We start from the raw sequence: 21,689 nt of genomic DNA, 5'->3' as shown, positions 1-21,689 counted from the left end.
CTAATGATTGTGTGTAGCAGTTAACTGCACTCAGCTGCAAGACTTATCTGCCTTGTTATATTTCTTTTATGGAGTTCAAAGGAGGAACAATTCCTCAGTATGCAAGGACCGGTGTGACAAAGAGATGTAATATTCTGTGTATGAAGGCCTTCTATAATAAATATAATTTTATCAGGCATATTACACCTGTATAGACAGAGGATCACTTCAGACACAAAGGTTAGGGCATTATATTCTGCTTATACACTACTGTAACCATGGATATCGACCATGGATGTTGCGTCCTAGTTGTTGAAGTTGATACGCAGCCAGGGAAGTAAAATATGGAGAGCAAGCTGTTGAATATGCAGGAGGCTCCCCTCTCCACACAACTGATGAATCCAAAGGAACAGCAGAGACTGATACAATTTGGCACCAGCAGCATCCCAAGAGTTGCCAATCATTGTTGAACCCAACATAGAACTGCCTTAAGGACTCCAGCTCCTGATTTTTCCTCAGGGATTACTCTCGAATCCATCTCCATGAATGGAAGGATAGAGAAATGGAGGTTTGATATCAAGAGTATTCCTTCTCCTAGATGAGCTGCCAACAACAGCTAATGAGCTCTATCTGCTTAAGGCACCAGTAACCCACCTCTGTCCCTTCCATCAGTAGAAACAGTTCCACCGGCTTAGTATCTAAGCCACACGTGAAGGCCAGAAACTGAACTTGGTTGTCAGAGGCTATTTGAGACATAAGCTATTGGGAGCATTTAATAGGTAGTGGAAAAACTTACCCACAATACTCCCATCCCCTATGGCTATTACAACCTTAAGGAATGATAACCACACCCTTTCTGTACCTGTTGCGAGGATACTTGAATCTGTTACTTGGGTGCTGGTAGTGATTGTTTTTCCATTGTCAGCCCTTCCATTAATGGGGACAAACTTGAACAAAAGTGGGCCGTGAAATATTTTGTTTCCTTTAACTAAACAAAAAAGTTTCAGTAGAATGTTATCATATAAAACATGAACTTTCTGCAGTTGATCATTAAGATGTTGGATGCGTTACTTTTTTTCAAAGGGAATTTGTTTACATTTGTCTCATTTCTTATTTTGCAGCCAAATCTAACAAATGAAAATTTACCTTTGTGTGATTATGGGTTTAGGAAAGAGAAGAACATTGAGCATGCAAAGTAATAAATACAAATTTACAGAAGGGGGAGATTTAACCTCATCAAATTGAACATGACTGGGGAAGAGAAAGTGGGAATGTGTGGAGAGGGTGGAAGGAAATTTGTTCTTTGTGCCAACATGAAGCATTTTTCTTCAGGCTCAATTTATGATAGTTACAATATCAATATTACTTTGTATTTCAGTGTATGTCCCTGAAGAAGATTTAAAGACGGGAGAACTGAGAGAGGGAGAAGATGCCAGCCCTTCTGTTGAGGAATTACAGGGCAATGGTTACATGTGCACAGAAGAAGAGGAAGAGGAAGAGGAGGATAGCAAAGGCAGCTACAGCTACCAGAATTCTCCAGTTAGTGCAATGTCTAACCAGGATGTAGAGTGTGATTCACACATAAGTGATACCAGTGACCGATTGGCTGATTTTAAAAGTATTTCTTCCCGAGATGGGCAAGAAAAGGAGGAGGAATCAAATGGAGAGACAAAGAGTGACCAGCAGAACAGCTTAGGAGCAATGAGAGCTGTTTATGCTAGCTTTTTGTCTGATTCGTATTGGTCGAGTCTAGGCTTTGACCTCAAGCAGTCAAAGGCAGAAAGGACAAGCTGCAAAAGCAGCAACGAAAGCACCAAAAGTAGCTTTGATTGGCATCAAGATGCATTATCGAAAACATTTCAGCAGTCATCTTCTGGCAGACCAGTGCCTAAGCCAAATCTTTTCAGTTCAGTGCAGTTGTACAGGCAAAATAACAAATTGTTTGGCACTGTCTTCACGGGTGCCAGTAGGTTTCGTTGCCGAGAATGTAGTGCAGCATATGACACTTTGGTAGAACTAACTGTGCACATGAATGATACAGGTCATTACCAAGATGATAACCACAAAAAAAACTTGGACCCAAACAACAGTTGGACAAAGTCTCGAAAACGGGCTTTGCAGGAAATGGATGGTATGCATGATGCCCAGAAAGTTTTAAAGTGCATGTACTGTGGTTATTCATTTGATTCCCTTCAAGACTTGAGTGTTCATATGATTAAAACAAAACATTACCAGAAAGTGCCTCTGAAGGAACCGATGCCACCCATTGGATCAAAGTTAGTCCCTCCCACTAAAAAACGGGCCCAGCATGAAGTCAACCAGCCTTGTTCACCAGATTCAACAACTGGAATTGCAGGGACATTCACGGGTGAAGCACAAAAGAATTCAAACCCCTATGTGTCATCGAACAATCGGTATGGTTATCAAAACGGTGCCAGCTATACTTGGCAATTTGAAGCCTGTAAGTCTCAGATTCTGAAGTGTATGGAATGTGGAAGCTCTCATGATACACTACAGCAGCTCACAGCTCACATGATGGTGACGGGGCATTTTCTTAAGGTCACAAATTCTGCATCAAAAAAGGGAAAACAGATTGTTTTTGATCCTTTGGCTGTGGACAAAGCACAGTCTGTCACAGAAGCACCATCAAGTGAAATCCAACCTCTGGCACCAGTCAACAAATTGCCTCCAGATTCTTTAACTCCACCAACAGCTGAGGATAACAAAAATGAAGAAGAAAAGCAAGAGATAGTAGAGGAAATGGAGAAACCACCTAAAGATAAAGATGATTGTAAAGGTGACAACCCAGAAAAGATATTTGGCTCCACACTTCAATACCAATACATAAGAGAAGAAGATCTGGAGGAGAGCTCAAAGGGAGGTGGTGATATTCTTAAATCACTTGAAAACACTGTTACTTCAGCCATTAACAAAGCCCAAACAGGGAGCCCAAGCTGGAGTGCATATCCCAGCATCCATGCTGCCTATCAGCTTCCAGGGATTATTAAACCTGTGCAGCTTGGTACTCAAATAATGCAAGTTAAGCCGAACCTGAAGCCAATTGCTCCAAAAGTCAGGTATTTCTCTGTAATTACAAGCAGCCAAAACCAAGGCATTCCGTCCAATAGTGACCAAATTAAGGAGGAACCAGTTAGCCCAGTTCATGAACAGATTTTATCCAAGCTGGAAGAAAACAATATTGAGAAAAACGATCCAAAGTTAAATCTTCAGTCCACCCTAACTTTGCCATGTAAAACGGAAAGTGAGAGTCCAATAAAAACAGAGACTGTCAGTGATCTCCCAAAGGCAGACTCACCATGTTTGAAGGATGCTGAAGAAATGAAGCAAAACTTCAAGAATGAGCCTGCAAAAAATGATAAAGGATCTCCCAATTTTTCATTAACCAATGGATGTTCTGGTCTGTCTGTCATCACAGATCATCCATCCGAACACCTTTCTGTCAGCCCACTTAGTGCATTGCAATCAATAATGAATACTCATCTTGGCAAAGCTGCCAAGCCCCTTAACTCAAACGTAGACCCTGTAACTATGCTTTGTAGACTAAATAAAAGCTTGTTGGAGAAATCAGCTTCACCGCCAAGTTTAATAAAGCCATCTAATGTTGCTGATAGTTACTACTATGAAAGCAGTGATCAGCCAATAGATCTCACCAAATCGAAGAGCGGCACAACCATCCAAACAAACACTGTCAAACCTTTTACTTCATTACCTTCCAAACATGCTTTATCTGATATTGCTGATATGGTAAAGGTCCTCCCAAAGGGTGCAACACCAAAACCTTCTACCTCATCAAAGATGACAACAGAAAGGTTAGAGACTGATGTGAGGAGCTTTGAAGATGTGTCAATGGAATTTTTACCTGTTCAGAAAAGGAAAGGAAGGCAGTCAAACTGGAATCCCCAACATCTTCTTATCTTGCAGGCCCAATTTGCTGCAAGTCTGTGGCAGACAGGAGAAGGCAAATATTTATTATCTGATCTCGGTCCGCAAGACCGTATGCATATTTCAAAGTTTACTGGACTCACCATGACTACCATAAGTCACTGGCTTGCCAATGTAAAATATCAATTGAGAAAGACAGGTGGAACAAAATTCCTTAAGAATTTAGACACAGGGCATCCAATTTTCTACTGCAATGATTGTGCCTCCCAGTTTAGGACTCCTTCCACATATATTGGTCATTTGGAATCCCACTTGGGCTTCACCATGAAAGATATGGCAAAAATTTCTGTACAGCATGCAAGAGGGGAGCAAGAAGTGTCTAAAGTAGCGTCTGAGAAGTCAACAGGACCAGCTGCAGCAGATGAGGAAGTAGGCAGCAAGTTCCAGTGTAATCTGTGCAATCGAACTTTTGCTAGCAAGCATGCAGTAAAACTGCATCTCAGCAAAACACATGGGAAGTCACCAGAGAATCATTCGCAGTATGTAACTGAACTAGAGGAAGAATAGCATCTCAAGGTGAGCATCAAAACTGTTCCTATTAAGTCATATAGTTGTCTAATTCACATTATAAAGGTGAGTCACTGTAAATTATATTAAACAAAATGCATTTCTCCAGAGTAGCAGATAAGCCTTCAAAATGCTATTTAGTTTTACTAACTGGGGATTATCCCAGGAAAATATTTAAACTGGAGAGACTTACTTCCAAAGTCTAATGCTATCATCTTGATTGAAGGTGGCTTGCTATACCTTAGATCAAAAAAATGCTGGTGTGTCTGTGAAATTTTACATAGTGTACTTAGTTGTTTGTTTCTCAGTCAGCACAATAAAGTACCCTTCATCACCTACTTACTGTTAATGCAATTCAATATTGTCTGCCTTATGATTGTTCCAGCTATTTACAATGGCATTTATTTAGACTTTGATGACCTCCTAGGCAGTTTGAACACAGAAGCACTATAAACTACTAGAAATATTGAAAGTGTGTTTACAAGCATTTGAATCAAACAACAGCACCAAAAACAGACTAATCCCAAAGCATGTATGTTACCTAGTTTTCTTTTCCATTAACATCAATGTAAAAGGAAATTGGACACAATGTAAAAAGCACTGCTGAATCATTAGGAGTCTATGTTGTGCTACCGGCTTTGACAATGTTCACAATTTGCTACTGCAAACAATGTTTCAGAATCAGTTAACAGCAGCAGATGCAATACATTTGCCTCAGATATTACATTTTCAATCTCCTGTTTGTTATTGTAAAACAATTCATATATGGTAAAATACTTTTCTATAAATAGGTATACATTTTATATCTTAAAAATAATTGTTTGTACAAAACTGACCAGAAAATTTAGTGACTGTACATGTAGTGCTTTTCAGAATACAAGCCTCTGTAAATAATCATTTATGGATAAAGTAATTTTTTTTTGCATTTGTTTCTACGTGGAAGGAATTGTATATTAAGCATTTTTGTTGAAAATATTAATTGCATGATCAAACATCCCTTGTAGCTTGCTGTAAAGAAAAGCTTATTTTTGCAGTAAAAGTCAAACAGAATGTAGTCTAGAGAGGTTTGCTAGAATTTGCTGCTGAGCGCTGTAATGGATAATACAACATTGGCTTACTAAATGAGAGAAAGAACATCTGAAGCATTTGATACAAATGTAAGGTATAAACTTATTACAAATGCTACACCAATTACTTCTTTATTTGAAATACTCTTAAGATATTTACTATATCTGTATGTTTTCATATCTAATCTGTCACTATCTCAGAGTGTTACCCAGCAAACATTATACATTTTATATATTTTTGCTACATCATTTTTCATTGAAACAGATAATAAATAGACTGGACATGGGGAAGACTGGTGGGAGTGGAAAAGTTTGTCTTTGAACACTAGGGTGAAACAAATGACTTTAGGCTACCAGTTGTACTCACTTCTTTGGCTTGCAAGGGAACACGGTGTGGAGAGATGAGCGCATGGGTGACAGTGAACACAGTGTGCATATCTTGAAATTTACTGTGTTCATTTTTTTTGTGTTGAAAAGACAACCTATTTGTATTATCCAGTAGTTTTTTAACTGCTATTTGGCAGTCCAGCATGGACTCACGTCTTTAAAAGCCAAGTAGAATCGATGCATCCAGTTCGTCTGAAATCCTGAACAGCAAATCAGAATCTATATATTACACTGGGGAATGGGTAAGCTGTTCAAGAAGGACAATGAGGAAGTAAAATAAATTGTGACTAAAGAGCAAAGTTTGAGGTAGAAACCAATATATATACATAAAACATTTTCAGTGTTCTTGAATCATGTTTCCAAACAGCAACATATGGGTAGAATATCAGAGGATTCCAAGCATAAATCCTTGGGAATTCCAAAGAAAATGGTAATAAGCAGCTGCAGGATTATATTCTGTTTGGATACATAAGAAAATATCCATTTGAGTACAGTTCTATTCAAGTGGGTGATAAAGGAAAGATGTGAGGAGAATGGTGTGGTCAACCATGTCAAAGGCTACAGACTAGTTGAAGAGCTGAGGAGAAAATGTTTACCATGGCCACAGCCAAAAAGCATGCATTTTTCTATATTCATTTTATAAAAACAGTCTGTGGTAGAATACAGAATTCAAAATATATATTCATGAAACCCCTTTTTACAGGGCGTCCTGAGAGACACAGCTAAAGTTAGGCCCTTTGTTAACAGCCTCTGGATTCAGTGGTGAGAAAATCACCCTTCTCAAACTCCGTACATCTAGGGTCAGTATGACTTGGGTCCCACCAAAACCGGGAAGTTGGGATGTCTCAACTACCTGAACCCTGACCTGTGCGAATAATCTGTAAATATATATTAATTAGCCGTCGGCAAGAAATAACAGATTGTACACTGCATTCAATTATAAAGAAAGCGTACTTACAAATTTCAGCTTTATCAAACAGTTAGTAGGAAAGAGAAAAGAAAAAGTAAATTGAAAGGGCCCATTACTGTTAACGCAGTCCAAATGCGCACATAAGTTGGAGCTCATCTTGAAGTTGTTTTTAACTCACGCACTGGACCCACGATCTGCGTGAAAGCACACACCACCTTCCGAATGTCACTCGAAATGCATCTCAAACAAACTGCTCCCCACAGGGAGTATTGGTCCTTCCTTCCTGAAGCCATTCATCTGCACAAAACACAATGTGCAACAGGGATGCCATCCTCAGCTATCTTCCCTCCTGTCTTCTTTCAGCTCCCGCCAAAGAGACTTCGACCCACACTACTGTCCATCACAAAAACCTCTCTGCCCAGCATTTTCTAGAACCTTCTACCAATTCCACCATCTTGATTGGCTGACACAACATTTCTAAGTTGAACAATATAGCCCCTTATCTTTAGCTCAAACCCAAACATGCTAAAAGCGGAACAGACTGCTCTTACAGAACTGCTAAAATGAAATACGTACAGCATAGCAGTAAAAATCTTAACCAGGTTTTACATTCATAAAAATATTCTATGGTAAACCATAATAAATATGTTTCACTTTATTTCATTGGAAGTATCTTTGTGCTTTTGTTTAAAAGGTATGATATTGGCTTAATCTGACTGGAGTGGTGCACAATTGCAAAGTAATTTCAAAGAAGTTAGCCCCTTTGTAGAATACAGAAATAGCAACATAATGGAGCAAAATGTGCAGTCTCAGGGAACATGCCATCTGAACATAAACCTCACCTACAACTACATGTTAGTGCACCACAAAACTATCTATGCCTCTCATCATAGAATTAACTCAATCCCATTAACTTTTGAAAGGTAGCACCTTCTCTTGCATTCATTAAGTAGCTTAGACTTACCTGTCCACATTTGGTGAGTTCATAGTGAAGATTCTTTATTAAGGTAAGTTTTCCCCTGATATCCCCCTAAATGGCTTCAATGCCTTCTTCCTCAAAAACCTACTTATCCCTTCCATCCACAATCCTGTAATCAGACTGCTTAATTTCAATGTCTTCCATGGCCCTTCAGATCTCTTCCCATAACCCCACCTACGTTTTACCCACCTCCTTCTTTGAATCGTAGAGTTATACAGCATATAACTCTACCATCGTGCTTACTGATACTGATCGCACTTGCTTGCATTGCTTGTTTGGATAATTTGTTCATTGAAGTACCTGTTTAGATGCCTTTTAAATGTTGTTACTATTCCTGCTTCCACCACCTCCTCTGGAAGCTCATTACAGAAACTAGCTACTCACTACATGGAAAATCTTCCCCCTCAGATCTCCTTCAACAATCTCTATCTCACTTTAAACCTATAAACCTATATCCTTTCGTTTTAAACATCCCATATCATGGGAAATCAACACTGGCTATCTACCCTGTCTCATCTATCTATGTCTGTTATCACTTAATCTGATCCCTATCTACCTTGTCTAAGCCTCCCACCACATAATCTGATCCGCACTATCCTCACTCTTCCTCCCAGCACTATCCCCAATCTTCCCCTTCCACCTTGATGGGAAGTAATAGAAACAAGGACCATTAACTACTTTGTGTGTGAACACAGGCATATTTCTGGAACTGCCATTTCTCATGCAGATGTTGTTTTAGACATTGTGTACTTGGGAATGTTAAACCCTTGCATTCTTGCATCAAGCAGGAATGCACCCCCAGCCAATGCAGTGATACTTATTTGGGAAACAGATCAATTGTAGAACCTGAAAAAAGAAACAGAGTGATATAAATTCATGTTGTGGTCCATTATTTGCAAATAAATGGACTCCAATAACCAGTGGATAAAATTTTAATCCATTATTTCTGTCAGTAGCTGCTTTGATCTGGGTTTTACATTGTAGTACACATCAGCCACAGTGACGTTCAATCTGATTACGAATCAATTAGCCTTGATCAAACAGCAGTCTTCAGTTTCAATTCCAACATGGAGGCTAAATAAGCCAACAACATTTGCTGCCTAAATCACTAATAATTGCTAGTATAAGAAGCTTGCATCAAACAGAAAATATTATTTAATTCTGTTTTAAGTTTTATGAAATATATAATGTTTTCAGACTTAATGTTATTTCCATTCTATTTATATTCCAGTATGCCCAATGCTATGGTATTAAATTCTGTGGAATCACTCTTTTCTTTGTAAACTGATTGGACACCAAGGCTTGGTCTGTTAGACCTTCTTTTAGAATTAGAACATATATAAAATCCAACCTATAGGTCCTTTTAGAAGGCTTATTTAAACTCTGATCTTAATTAATGGTACTTTTCATCCAACTATAATAGTAATCAATATATTCCTATACCTAAAATATCAAAGGATCATGCAATTGTGAAATCTTAACAATGAAATTAACTTGTATTAAACATGTGGTTTCAAAAGTTTTCAGTTATGTTTCTTATTTATTCATAATAAAAACCATGACTTTGAATTATGGTCATTGCATAATTACATGAACTAATATATCAAATATCAATATGAATTGAATTAAAGCATGGTTTGCTTTTCATGCAGGTCAGATTATAGACTCATTATTATACATGTCTATTAACAGCACATGCATCCTAGTGTCTTATTGTATATTCCTGACTAAATCTTCCTTAACAAAGTTGTTAGAATTGGAATAATGCACATGTGAAAAAGAACTAGAATGCTTAAGTAAAATATTTATAACTTCCAAAAAAAAGTGAAAACTGAAAATCTGAAAGAAAATATTGCAAGAAATACTCAGAAGGTCAGGCAGTATCTGATGGAAAATCATCCACCTGAAACATCACCTCTTTCTGTTTACCTCACAGCTACTGTCTGATCAGCATTTTATATTTTTATCTAAAACAGTTTAAAATTTGTGTTCAGATTTTACTATGACACTGATTCAGATTATATTTTATTTCCCTTTTTCACTCTGTAAGATGGGGTAAATAAGTGGTAATTTAAATGATCAAAGATATTTTATTCATGTAACCACTTACAGAGACAGATGGCATCCTTATAATTGTTTAATTCCAAGCGCCTCCTCGAATTTTCCTCAACAAACCCCATTTTACAGCCATCTGCACTCACCCCATCTTCCCGTTGCCTTAACAGGGATAAAATTCCTTTTGTCCTCACCTAGCACCCCATGAGCGTCAGCATCCTACACATCATTCTCCACAACTACAACAGGATCCTACCATCAAACACATCATTACCTCCCCCTATCTCTCCACAGGGATCTTTCCCTCTGGGATTCCCTTGCTCATTCGTCCCTGCAAGCAACACAAATGCTATACCTGCCTGTTCACCTCCTCCCTCATCTCCATCCAGGGCCCCAAAAATTCCTTTTTATACTCCATAGAAAAGTCCTTCCAGACAACATTCATCTATGGATCTGCTGGGGTTGTCTAATGTATCCGGCGCTCCTGGTGCAGCGTCATCTATATTGTAGAGACCTGACAGATACTGGGGGGCCACTTTGCCGAGCACCTCCACTCCATCTGTTAAAAGCAGAATTTCCCGGTGGTCAACCATTCTTGTTCTGACATGTCTGTCCATGGCCTCCTCTTTCGCCACGACGAAGCCAATTTCAGGGTGGAGGAGAAACACCTCATATTCTGACTAGGTATCCTCCAACCTGATGGCATGAACATCAATTTTTCCTTACAGTAATTTTTTCCCTCCTTCTTCTCTTTTCTTCCCTTCCCCACACTGGCCTGTTACCTCTTCTTGTCTGCCTGTCACCTCCCATTGATGCTCTGTCTTCTTCCCTTTATCCCATGGTCAACTCTCCTCTCCTATCAAATTCCTTCTTCTCAAGCCCTTTACCTTTCCCACCCACCTGGCTTCATTCTAGCTGGCCTCCTTTCACTACCCCTAGCTTTTTTATTTCTGATGGCTTTCCCCTTCTTTTCTAGTCCTAAAGAAGAGTCTTGGATTAAAATGTCATCTGTTTGTTCATTTCCATAGATGCTGCCTGACCTGCTGGGTTTCTCCAGCATTCTGTCAGTGTTGCATGACATGCAAGTAACAGTTTAATCTCTCTCTGCTGTACATTGCGACAAAGTTCTTGAGGTACTTGGATTGAAGGACAGTCCTTTCTGTTCTGTCTAGGTTTGCAGGGTTAATGGTTAATCCTCTGATATCTCACTGTCTGTTTATATCAAACAAACCTTTCTGGTGATGTTAGGAAGATGGTATCTATTCCTCTTCCAGCATGATCTCAAAAAATTGGGGATGTGGGTGTCTCGAGTGACCACTGCTTTAGTCTGGTATTAGTCTGATGTGGGTTCAACTTCTCTGCATATTCAATATCTAGCAGTGGCAGGGCTTTGATACATCTGAGCTTTCTTTCCTGCGCTTGGCTTGTGCTTGTGATTCCCTAAACCTTTCTGTAGTTAAGAGAAGAGTTCAAGTCATAAATCTTGGGCTGGATTATTGAGGAAGGCAAGTGCTTAAGTAGTGAGTCTGACTACAATGATTTAATCATCTTCTGCAATATTCAATATTCTTGTCTCTTCTTATACTACATAGAAAATATTGTATGCTTATCAAATTGTAAGTCCTTTGTCCTCTGTGAACCATGGTCTTTATCCATGATCAATACTTAAGAACTGTCATATTTATCCAACTTCCCTTTGAGGGAGTGAATGACTGTCAATGACTTTGGTGTTCTTTAATGAATCCATCTATGTAATTTAAAAGTTAGACAACTGACATTCAACATATTTCCAATCCAGGCAAAGTAGATCTGATGTAATTTCTGCCCAGGGTCTAAATGGGACTTAGTGAATGTGAAGCTTTTACAACTGTTAGTTCTCTTTCCTGAGATCTGAAAAGCTTCTATTTTTGCGTGTGATCCATAATCTTTCTTTTCATTCACATGACATAAAGCAGATCTGCACTTTCATCAATGAACTGTGTAGCTAAAGAAATGGTTTGTGTTGAGTCCATCTTTGTGGTCCTGTATAGTAGATTTAACATTTACTGCAGTGCATAAATTCCAACAAAATGTTGACATCTTTCTGAACTTCTGGATTCCCCGAGCAACCTGATTTCTGATGAGCAACACTTTCTGATCTGTGAAAGTACAGTAATCTAACCAACCTTAACTCTCTTAAAAATACTAAGTATCATCCATGCTCCTGCTTGTAAGTGGGGAACTGGTAAAATTAATAGTTTTAATTGTAAACAGATTGTATCAAGTATCAAAGTTGCTGGTGAATGCAGCAGGCCAAGCAGCATCTGTAGGAAGAGGTGCAGTCGACGTTTCAGGCCGAGACCCTTCATCAGGACTTCCTGACGAAGGGTCTCGGCCTGAAACATCGACTGCACCTCTTCCTACAGATGCTGCTTGGCCTGCTGCGTTCACCAGCAACTTTGATGTGTGTTGCTTGAATTTCCAGCATCTGCAGAATTCCTGTTGTTTGTATCAAATATATTCTTCTGGAACTCAGTTGAGGACTTTGTATAGTAGTGATTTTTTTTAATACCATTTGTGATCAATTAATCTAAGCTTCTATCTGTTCTAGCCTGTGAATCAAGCAGTAGTAAATCAAGGCAATTGGACTTCTGAGTTTCAACAAGCATCAAATCCCTGTGTTTTTTAAGCCTACAAACACACTCAGATAGAAACTCATCCACCCTAAGGATCTTACACCCAAACATAAACAGAGCAATATTGTATATATTTATCAAATGCAAAGTGAACTGCACAGATCTGTATATTGGCGAGACTAAACAACCACTTGCCAAACTGATGATCCAACATAGGAGGGCTAACACCTCAGGTTAAGACTCGGTTATATATCTACACCTAAAGTACAAGAGACACTCCTTTGATGATAACAAAGTGCACATTTTGGACAGGAAGGACAGGTAGTTTGAAAGAAGGGTTAAAGAAGCCATCTGGAAAACCCATCCCTGAACAGACCCAATCAGCTACTTACAATGCAGTCCTAACATCTCTACCCCGGCATCTCCACAACAATTCACACCTCCATTCATGCGAAGATAAGACTAATGACCCTCTCATTACCTCTATGACTCTTAACAGCCCTCATGTGATTGCTATACCTTTAAACAACTCACAGAGTTTATAAACTGGAAACCTACCCACCATGGATTAGAACTGAAGAAGGCACTTGCATGAGTGGCAAAACATCTTCCAGATAATATAGCAAGTCCAGTTGCCTTGATTTATTACTGCTAGATATACAATGACCTGGTTGACTGAGAACCTTCATAGATATTTTCTGACACATGAAATAAATTCTTCTTTCCATTCTCTCCATTCCTTGGACAGGTTTCTTGACTGAAAATCTAAGGACTTAAATGGGGTTATCTGTTCTATCCTGTTCTATCTCAGTTGAGATGTACAACTCTCTGTTGCAGAGTACATATTGATGTATCGTTGATTTCAGTGGGATTGGACTAGGTAATCAGAATTCCAGTTCAATATAAGTTCCATTTTGTCATCAAGCAGTATTTCTAACACTATGTCTCAGTAATTTCTCTCCAACACCCCCCCCAACTCTCTGAGATGTAAATTATTGGTAATTTAAACTATCAACAGAAATATCTTGATCATGAAACAGCCAGCATCCTTAAAGTGATTTTCTTCCCAGTCACCTCCTTTTCAAACTTTTCTCACAAAATCCTGGTGCAAAACCTGCCAGCAGTAAGTCATATAAAATAATCCCTATAGGGTGGCAGCATTAAAGGAACAATTAATGTCCACAGACTAATATTACATTATGTTACATTAATTATTCAAGGGTAAATTTGAAAGACTCGACAACATGAAAGGATATTCTCTGACTGAGTGCAAATAAAAGTCATTAGTTGGATCCTATCCCTGGCCGCTTAAAAGGTCAGATGTACTAATCAAACACATTTGGACTTTTGAAGGATTTTAGCCTGGAAGTTGAGCCTTAGGTTACCTATTTAATTAATCTAAAATTTTACACAACGATCAGTTTCAGAAAGTGATCTATGGATACTTATTTAATAATTTTCTTACCTAAAATTAGTTTGTTGGATTTCTTGTGTATGGTTCTGGTATTCACTTAAAAGAGATGTTGAGCCTAATATTTACTCAGATCCAGAAGTCAGGGAATGATTGGGTTGGAGTGAAGGGTGGTATTTTTAAATAGCATCCTGCTGAATGAAATGGCAGATATCTCTCAAACGTTGTGCTGGTTGTTTTGCCCTCAACCAACCACGTTGGGCGGTGGCTGTCAATCAAGTTGGAAATCAACTGGGGATGGTTGACGTATGGAGGCAAAGTGGTTGGATATTGTTAGAAAGTATGGTATGATGGGAAGATTTTGTATATGGTAATTATACCATGGTGGGATGGGACTTAGTGAGGTTGTGATTCCATTTGTACAGTGGCCCACAAATCCTTGTCTCTGTTGATTAAATATGAAAAATCAGTTAAAATGAAGAGACACAGCTTCCCTGAATGTTTTCATGATGAACCTTACTCCTGAGAAGGGTTGGTTTGTTCTGCGTATACAGAACTCTTCATAATAGAAGTGGTTGAGTTTAGATTGGCTCTAATCTATGCCTTCCAAAATGTATGACCTTGGGGATAAGGTTTTCCCACTAGATCTCCTGTTTATGTATTAAGATCATTATTGCCTCTGTAGACTGTTGGACTGAGGCAGAGGATGTTGAGCATTCAGGAACATTCAGCAGCTATCAAAAGTGTGTAATCCAAAGCTAATTTTACCTTACCCTGGAATTGTACCTTCAGAGGAATGGTACTCTAACTCTTCACTCAATTTCCATAGACACTAGGTTAGTTTTACATACGTCTTCTAGGACTTAACTTCCGCTTCTGCTGAATTCCATTTTTGAGCCAGACTCACAAGCATGCGTTGGGATCTTGGATGGAATTTTACAGACCCTATCTGTGTCCAGAGTCCTCACCAACTCTCTCTACTTGTGAAGGCCCTCATAAGAGCCATAGGTCTCCAAACTCTGCATCTGGTGCAATCTTTATCATGGGCAATGCAAAGAATTTTTTTTTAATATGTCTGGGCCTCGTGCTCCTAACATATTTTTGAATTCCTAAAACAACTTAAGTCTTCCATGCATGGTATGCCTCGTGGGCACAGAAGCTGCTGGAACAGTGCAGTGACATCAAACAACTTGTAAATCTCATTTGGCATTACTTCCACAAGATTGTTCAGTGAATTCCTGGGGCCCAGCATGATAAAGCGGATGTTAGCTGGAGGTTTGAATTCTGCTTCATCCTTTAGGGTCGGACATTGTCTGAGCTACTATTGGAGAGTGTGTGAGATAATCCATCTTCTTCCAGCTTAGTTTGATTTTCTTTGCTGGAAATGCTATCTCTCTCCTAAACTCACCTACCACTCTGTCAATGTTGGTGTTCTCAGGCAATGGTTATGAATTGCCTAACTACCAAAGTCCTACTGAGTTCCTTCAGCAGTTTTTTTTTGCTCCACACTCCAGCATCTGCAGCTTCTTGTGTCTCCATCCACCAGTTGTCTTTTTGTCTCTCTCGTCACCTCACTGCCCAGTCGTCATCCCACCTGGTGACCACCTCCCTCCTTATCATTTCCATGGTGGGTTTTCTGTCTTCTTTGTCTCCACCTTTCATGACCATTCTCATCCTACCCATGAATCTCTTCTTCTACCTTCCCTCCACTACCTCACAGTTTTCTCCTTGGTTTTCTGCAACATTGTCTATCCAGCTCACTTCCTCCTCAATCTCTGCTCTGCACAGTCATATACTGTAGAATTGTGAAGCAAAACCTTCACGTACATAATCATGGGCAGGGCCTGTTCTCCTATGGTCAGCACCTTGTGTGGCAGATATGATCGTGTATAATCTGAGAGCCTGGGAGTTTTAAGCAAAGTTATCACTAGGTCACTTATGTGTATTTTCAGGGTATGTTAAAATTTCCCTGCTATAACAATTGTATTTTAACCAGAACATTTCAATTTTTTGATACAGTCTGAGGGGATCATTACTGCAATGGATTAATTGCTATCATAAGTAGAGAGGTCTAGCAATACCATTTAACTGAATAGGATGCAACAAATTCCTCTTTGCACCTGAACTGGAGGTGAACCAATATCCTTGTCAAATTTTTGCTGGTGTGTGAGGATGGGGAGTTAAAGAAGAACTGCAAGGGGCTGGGAAACAGAATGTCAGGACAGCTAGTGGAATGGTCATGGGGAAAGAAGATGTTAAGTGTACATAAAAAGACAGGAACTGAAAAGTTTAACATGCGGGGACTAATGTTCTGAGTTGTGTCTATTTCAATACAAGGAGTAGTATAGGTATGGCAGTCGAGCTTAGACCATGGATCAGTCAGCTTTTAGAATTATGATATTGTAGTCATTAATTAGACTTGGTTGTAGGAGAGACAGGATTGTCAGCTCAATGTTCTGGTGTCTTTTGATTTAGACATGATGGAGGGGAAGGTATTAAAGGGGGAGGGGTGGCATTGTTCGTCGGGGAAAATGTCATGGCACTGCTCAGACATAACAGACTACTTGTCTACTGAGGCTATATGGGTAGAACTAAGAAATAAGAAAGGGATTAACATGTTAATAGGATTATATTACGGATCTCTAAATAGTCAGCAAGATTTAGAGGAGCAAAGAGAGATAGTAAACAGATGTGAGAAAGATAAAATTGTGATCATAGGTGATTTTAACTTTCCACAGTATGGACTGGGACTTCCATACTGGATGGGATAGAATTTATCACGTGTTCAGAAAAGTTTCAGTAATTCATATAAAGAGGTCTCAACTAGAGAAAGAGTGATACCTGGTTTCCTATTAGGGAACGAGACAGGGCAGGTGACAGAGGAGTATGTAGGGGAACACTAGATCAAGTGATCATAATTCCATTAGTTTTAAAATAATTAGGAGCAGATAGGACTGATCGTCAGGTTGAGATTCTAAATTGGAGAATGGCCAATTTTGATTTGGCAGGCATGCTTTGGATAAGGTTGTTTTCTGGCAAAGGGATGCTTTGGTTTGGGAGGCCTTCTAAAGTGAACTGTTGTGAGAACAGAGGTTGTATGTTCCTGTCAGACTAAAAGGCAAGTCAAATGGTTTAGCGTGCCTTGGTTTAAAGGAGGTGAGTGAGGTCCTGGTTAGGAAGGAGGTGTATAGCAAGTGTTGGTAGCATGGAAAAGAATTAGGTGCTTGAGGAGCATAAGAAATGCAAGAGGACACTAAAGAGGGAAATAAGGAGGATTAAAAAAAAGCATGAGGTTGCTCTGGCAGACAAGATGAAGGAAAATCCGAAGTGTTTCTACAGATATATTAAAAGCAAAAGGATAACAAGGGACAAAATTAGTCCCTTGTTGAAGATCAGCATTGTCATCTATGTATGGAACTGAAAGAGGTAGGTAGATTGTGAATGGACTTTTTTTTGCATCTGCATTTACTTGGGAAACAGACACAGAATCTATAGAATTAAGGCAAAGAAATTAGTGAGGTCATGGACTGTATCCAGATTAAAGAAGTGGAGATTGATTCCTATCTTGGGACAAATTAGTGTCGATAAACTAGGTGCCCCTTCAACTTTGTGGGAGGCTGGTGCAGAATTTGCAGGGGCCCTGGCAGAGGTATTTAAAATAAATGGTGTGGAACGAACTGCAAAATAAATAGGTGAATGCAGGTTCAATTGCAACATTTAACAGAAGTTTGAATAAGTACCTTGATAAGAGGGCTATGATGTGCTATCGTCCAAGTGTAAATCGATGGTACTAGACAGAACAACAATTGTGCACTGACTGAATGGGTCGAAGGTGTTGTTTACGTACTGTAGTGCTTTATGACTCTATTTGTTCCAAAATTACTTCTTTTTTTCATTTATATCAGTTTTCCCATCTTTTCTTATGATTATTTTGTCTGTCTTTCATGCAAGTGGCCCAAAGTTCAGCAAGTAGGTGTGCCAAAGTATGTTTTGACTATAATGAACTCATATTCTCAGCCTGGAAGAAAACAGAAACGTAAAATACTTTGGTGCCTTCCCACATTTACACCCTTCCTTCTCCTGTGAAGAAATTACTTTTATTTTGTGTTAAGTCCACTGGTCTGAACAAACTGTTTGTAGTTGAATATCAGATTGTAAGGTTGTAAAGGCAGATACAACAAAACATAAATACAACACTATATTCACTGAAACAGATCAAACTGATCTTTTAAGTATTATAGCTCATACCACTAGTTGTTTGCCAGTTGAGAAGTGTTCTTTTAACATTAATTGTTTATTTATGATTTCATTAGTAGAGCTTTTAACCAACTCTTCATTAATAGAAAAGTATCATGAGTTTGGTTTCACAACTGAGAGAGACTTTAGCTGCCTACATTTCCAATGGTGCAGATAGTAGCATCTCTTTGAGGAATGGAATGGCAGACACTTAAATATCTCTTTATTGAATAATCTATTGATTCGATATGTGGATTTGTGCCTGATATTTTCCTGTTCAAGTATATAAATAAACTTATTTTTCATTAAGAATGCTTTTGTCACTTTTTTGCTTTCCATAGTGTGACTTAAACAATGTGAATATTGAGAGTCAATGTGAGAGTTAGGATTGTTTGGATTTTATTGAATGTGCATCTTTTGGTTTCAGTACAGATGCCACAAAATCTCGGTGGCCATTTTAGATTTAAGTGGGTGTTGCCATTTTTTTTCCCATTGACTCTATTTATGTCTACTGTATATTCACAGTATTTCAATCATAGCATCCGTGATAATTATTTTTACATGCTCTTTGACAGTGATGTTCATCTGCTGAGCTAAGTTTGTAAATTTGTTTTTTTATTGTCATATATATTGAACAACATGTTGTACAATGAACAACATGCCTGGCATGCTGTCCATACAGATCAAATTATTATAATAGTGCATTGAAAAAGTACAAGCAAAACAATAACAGAATGCAGAATAAAATGTTACCATTCTAAGGAAGTGCAGTGGAGGTGGATAGTAATGTGCAAAATCATGACAAAATAGATTGTGAAGTCAAGAGTCCATTTTATCATGCTAGGAGATCACTACATAGTCTTATAACAGTGGGATTGAAGCTATTCTTGAGCCTAGTGAGTCTTGCATCATTTGTCCAATGGAATGAGGGAGAATAGGGAACATCAGGGGTGGGTAGGATTTTGATTATGCTGGCTGTTTAACCGAGGCAGTGAGAAGTGTTCACAGTTTTCCATGATGTGCTGAGATGTATCCACAACACTCTCCAGTTTCTTGTGGTCATAAGCAGAGGAGTTGCCATACCAAACTGTAATGTATCCAAATAGCATATTTTCAATGATGTATCAATTAAAATTGGTAAGAGCCAACTGGAAGGGGAATCAGTATTATCGCAACCTTGGCGACCTTTTTTTTTCATTTCAGCTCCTACTTCCCGATGAAATAATTCTGTTCAATAATGTGTCAGAGTCATTTGTTGCACAAGGGAAGGTGACTCTGATTATTGGAGGTCAATCATCCCAGTCCCAGGCACCTCTGCAGAAGTTTCTCAGGGCAGTATCCTGGCCCAAGCATCATTAGTGGCTTCATTAATGACCTTCCTTCCACCTTTAGTTCTAAAGCTGGAACGTAGAATGTCTAATTCCTTTTACAACTGATGCAACCCTTGCCTGCCAAGTTACAAGAAACAATTGGGCCACTAACATGCCCGGCAATGGCCATCTTCAACAAGCAAAAACCTAATCATTTACTTTTACATTCAACGCTGTTACCTTGTGGGATTGTCACTGACCGACAACTCTATCTGACTAACCGTGTAAATACACTGGGCTCCTTGCGGCAAGTGACCCACGTCCTGGCACCCAAGGCCCTTCCACTGTCCACATGGTGTATGTCAGGAGAGTGATGAATGAGTGCAACTCACACAATTCTCAAGAAGTTCAATGTCATCCTGAGAGAGTAGTTTGCTTGACTGGCACCCCATCAAATACACAGTACTGTATATTCATTCAATACACTGGTATTAAGTGCCATTCACAAAATGCACTGAATACTATTCTGACATCACCTCCAAACCCTATAATCTGAAGCACTGAGAAGGACTAGGGTAGCAGATGCATAGTAATATTGACACTTGCAGGTTTTCCTCCAAGTTGTATGCTGTCTTTCATAATCACCGGCTCTAAACCCTGGAAGTTACCCAATAGCACTGTTGAGTGCTTTCACCATATGGATGGCAGCAGTTCAAAAATGCAGATCATCATGATCTTCTCGAGAGCACTTGAGGATGGACTATAAATGTTGGTGCTGCCACCAGCACTCAGAACCAATGAGTGATTGAAATAGAAAACTCGGAGTTGACCTCATGCCATTCAGTGCTGCTGAGCGAATAATTGTGCAAAATTGCCATTGGTGGAATAATTTGATTAATTAATATGCATATTACAAGCAGCAAAATGAATTCATTGTCTTCACTGATTGGTAGATACAGGTTATTTTAATTTCTCACTGTACTGTGAAATGCATAATTATGCAAGATGATATAAAGATATATAAGCAAATTGGAAGGTGCTCTTTCACTCCCTCCAAAGCCACACTCTGGATGGGCTATACTTGGTCTGTTTTGAAAGCTGTGTGAGCCACTAAGCTTACCTGGTTGCCATGTTATGACAAGAAGGGTTTTATTTTGGATGGAGGGGTGGCTTGAAAGTCATCACTTGTGACAGCAGTTCTAAAATCAGAATGCAAAAATTTGAACAGTAAATGATAAACCATATGGTGAATGAAAAAGAAAAGTAAATTCACTTAGACATGTTCCATACTGTAGACAATTAACAAGAATGATAATAATTAGCATAAATCAGAAAAGGTTTGGGTTATCAAAGTTCCTGTTCAGAGAAAAAAAGATCACTTATCAAAATTTATGTAAGTGACTTTATTGTCCTAAATAAATCTAAAACGAACCGTGTACTTGAGCATAAAAGAAAAGAGAAAGCTTAAGATTTTAAGTGCTAATGAAAGACAGTGCATACTAAACTGATTAGTTCCTTTGTGCATTTTTGTGCCTGTCAAGTCGTAAGCTACCTCTGGACATCACATCGCTGCCTCATAATAGACAACTGACATTCTGTGGTAAATGGAAAAAGAACAGAGCAGAACAGCAAATATTCTAATGCGTTGACACTCACTTGCCCTCTATTGTTCAAAATGAGGAGCAATCATCATTGTTCATCAAATGGCTCCTAATGCAGTTAAAGCATTCAGCTATAATTTCTTATTGCATTTATAATTACTGTCATAGACTATACACCTCAGTGAGCATATTAAAGCTATAAATTATGTAGGCCTTGCCATAGCTGAGGAAGTTGATTTTTCTGGCAGCAGTTATTTGTTAGAGAGCTAGGCTTTTCACATAAAAAGATGACTGAAGTGCTTGAACAATGCAAGGAATACTTTGTTCAGTCAGTCATCTGGAGTTGACTCAGGTAATTGCAAAACAACAAAGTTCTAGTGTTTTAATAATCCATTCCATTAACAGGACTACAGTGTAGAGGTTGAGTGGCAGTTCAGTCAGAAATTGTTTCTGTGAATGTTTCTAAATAGAGTAAATTAATATAAAATATTCCACAATAAAATACATGAAAGTATACCTTAGCTCAGTCCATTGATGAAGACTATTTTCTACTTTTTTAATGGTAAATCTCTTTCAAGTAAATCTTCAATCTTTCTTGGGATATTTATTTAGCTTATTTTAATTTTGCCAGTTGTAGATGCCTTCTAACATCTCAGATTGACTAACATC

General features: G+C 38.7%; 1 protein-coding gene across 1 annotated transcript in view; it reads left to right on the top strand.

The window, feature by feature from the left end:
• Positions 1-21,689, top strand: part of LOC134342854 (teashirt homolog 2) — a 554,080-nt gene that overhangs the window by 292,074 nt on the left and 240,317 nt on the right. Inside the window, exon 2 of the mRNA XM_063041493.1 lies at positions 1,358-4,458. Coding sequence (XP_062897563.1) covers positions 1,358-4,449 — 3,092 coding nt within the window. The 3' untranslated portion in view covers positions 4,450-4,458. The remainder of the gene's footprint in view (positions 1-1,357; positions 4,459-21,689) is intronic.

The sequence above is a fragment of the Mobula hypostoma genome, chromosome 2, assembly GCF_963921235.1.
Source record: "Mobula hypostoma chromosome 2, sMobHyp1.1, whole genome shotgun sequence".
In the NCBI taxonomy this organism is placed as follows: domain Eukaryota; kingdom Metazoa; phylum Chordata; class Chondrichthyes; order Myliobatiformes; family Myliobatidae; genus Mobula; species Mobula hypostoma.
Note: the sequence above shows the minus strand (reverse complement) of the source record. Positions and strands in the feature narration are given on the sequence as shown.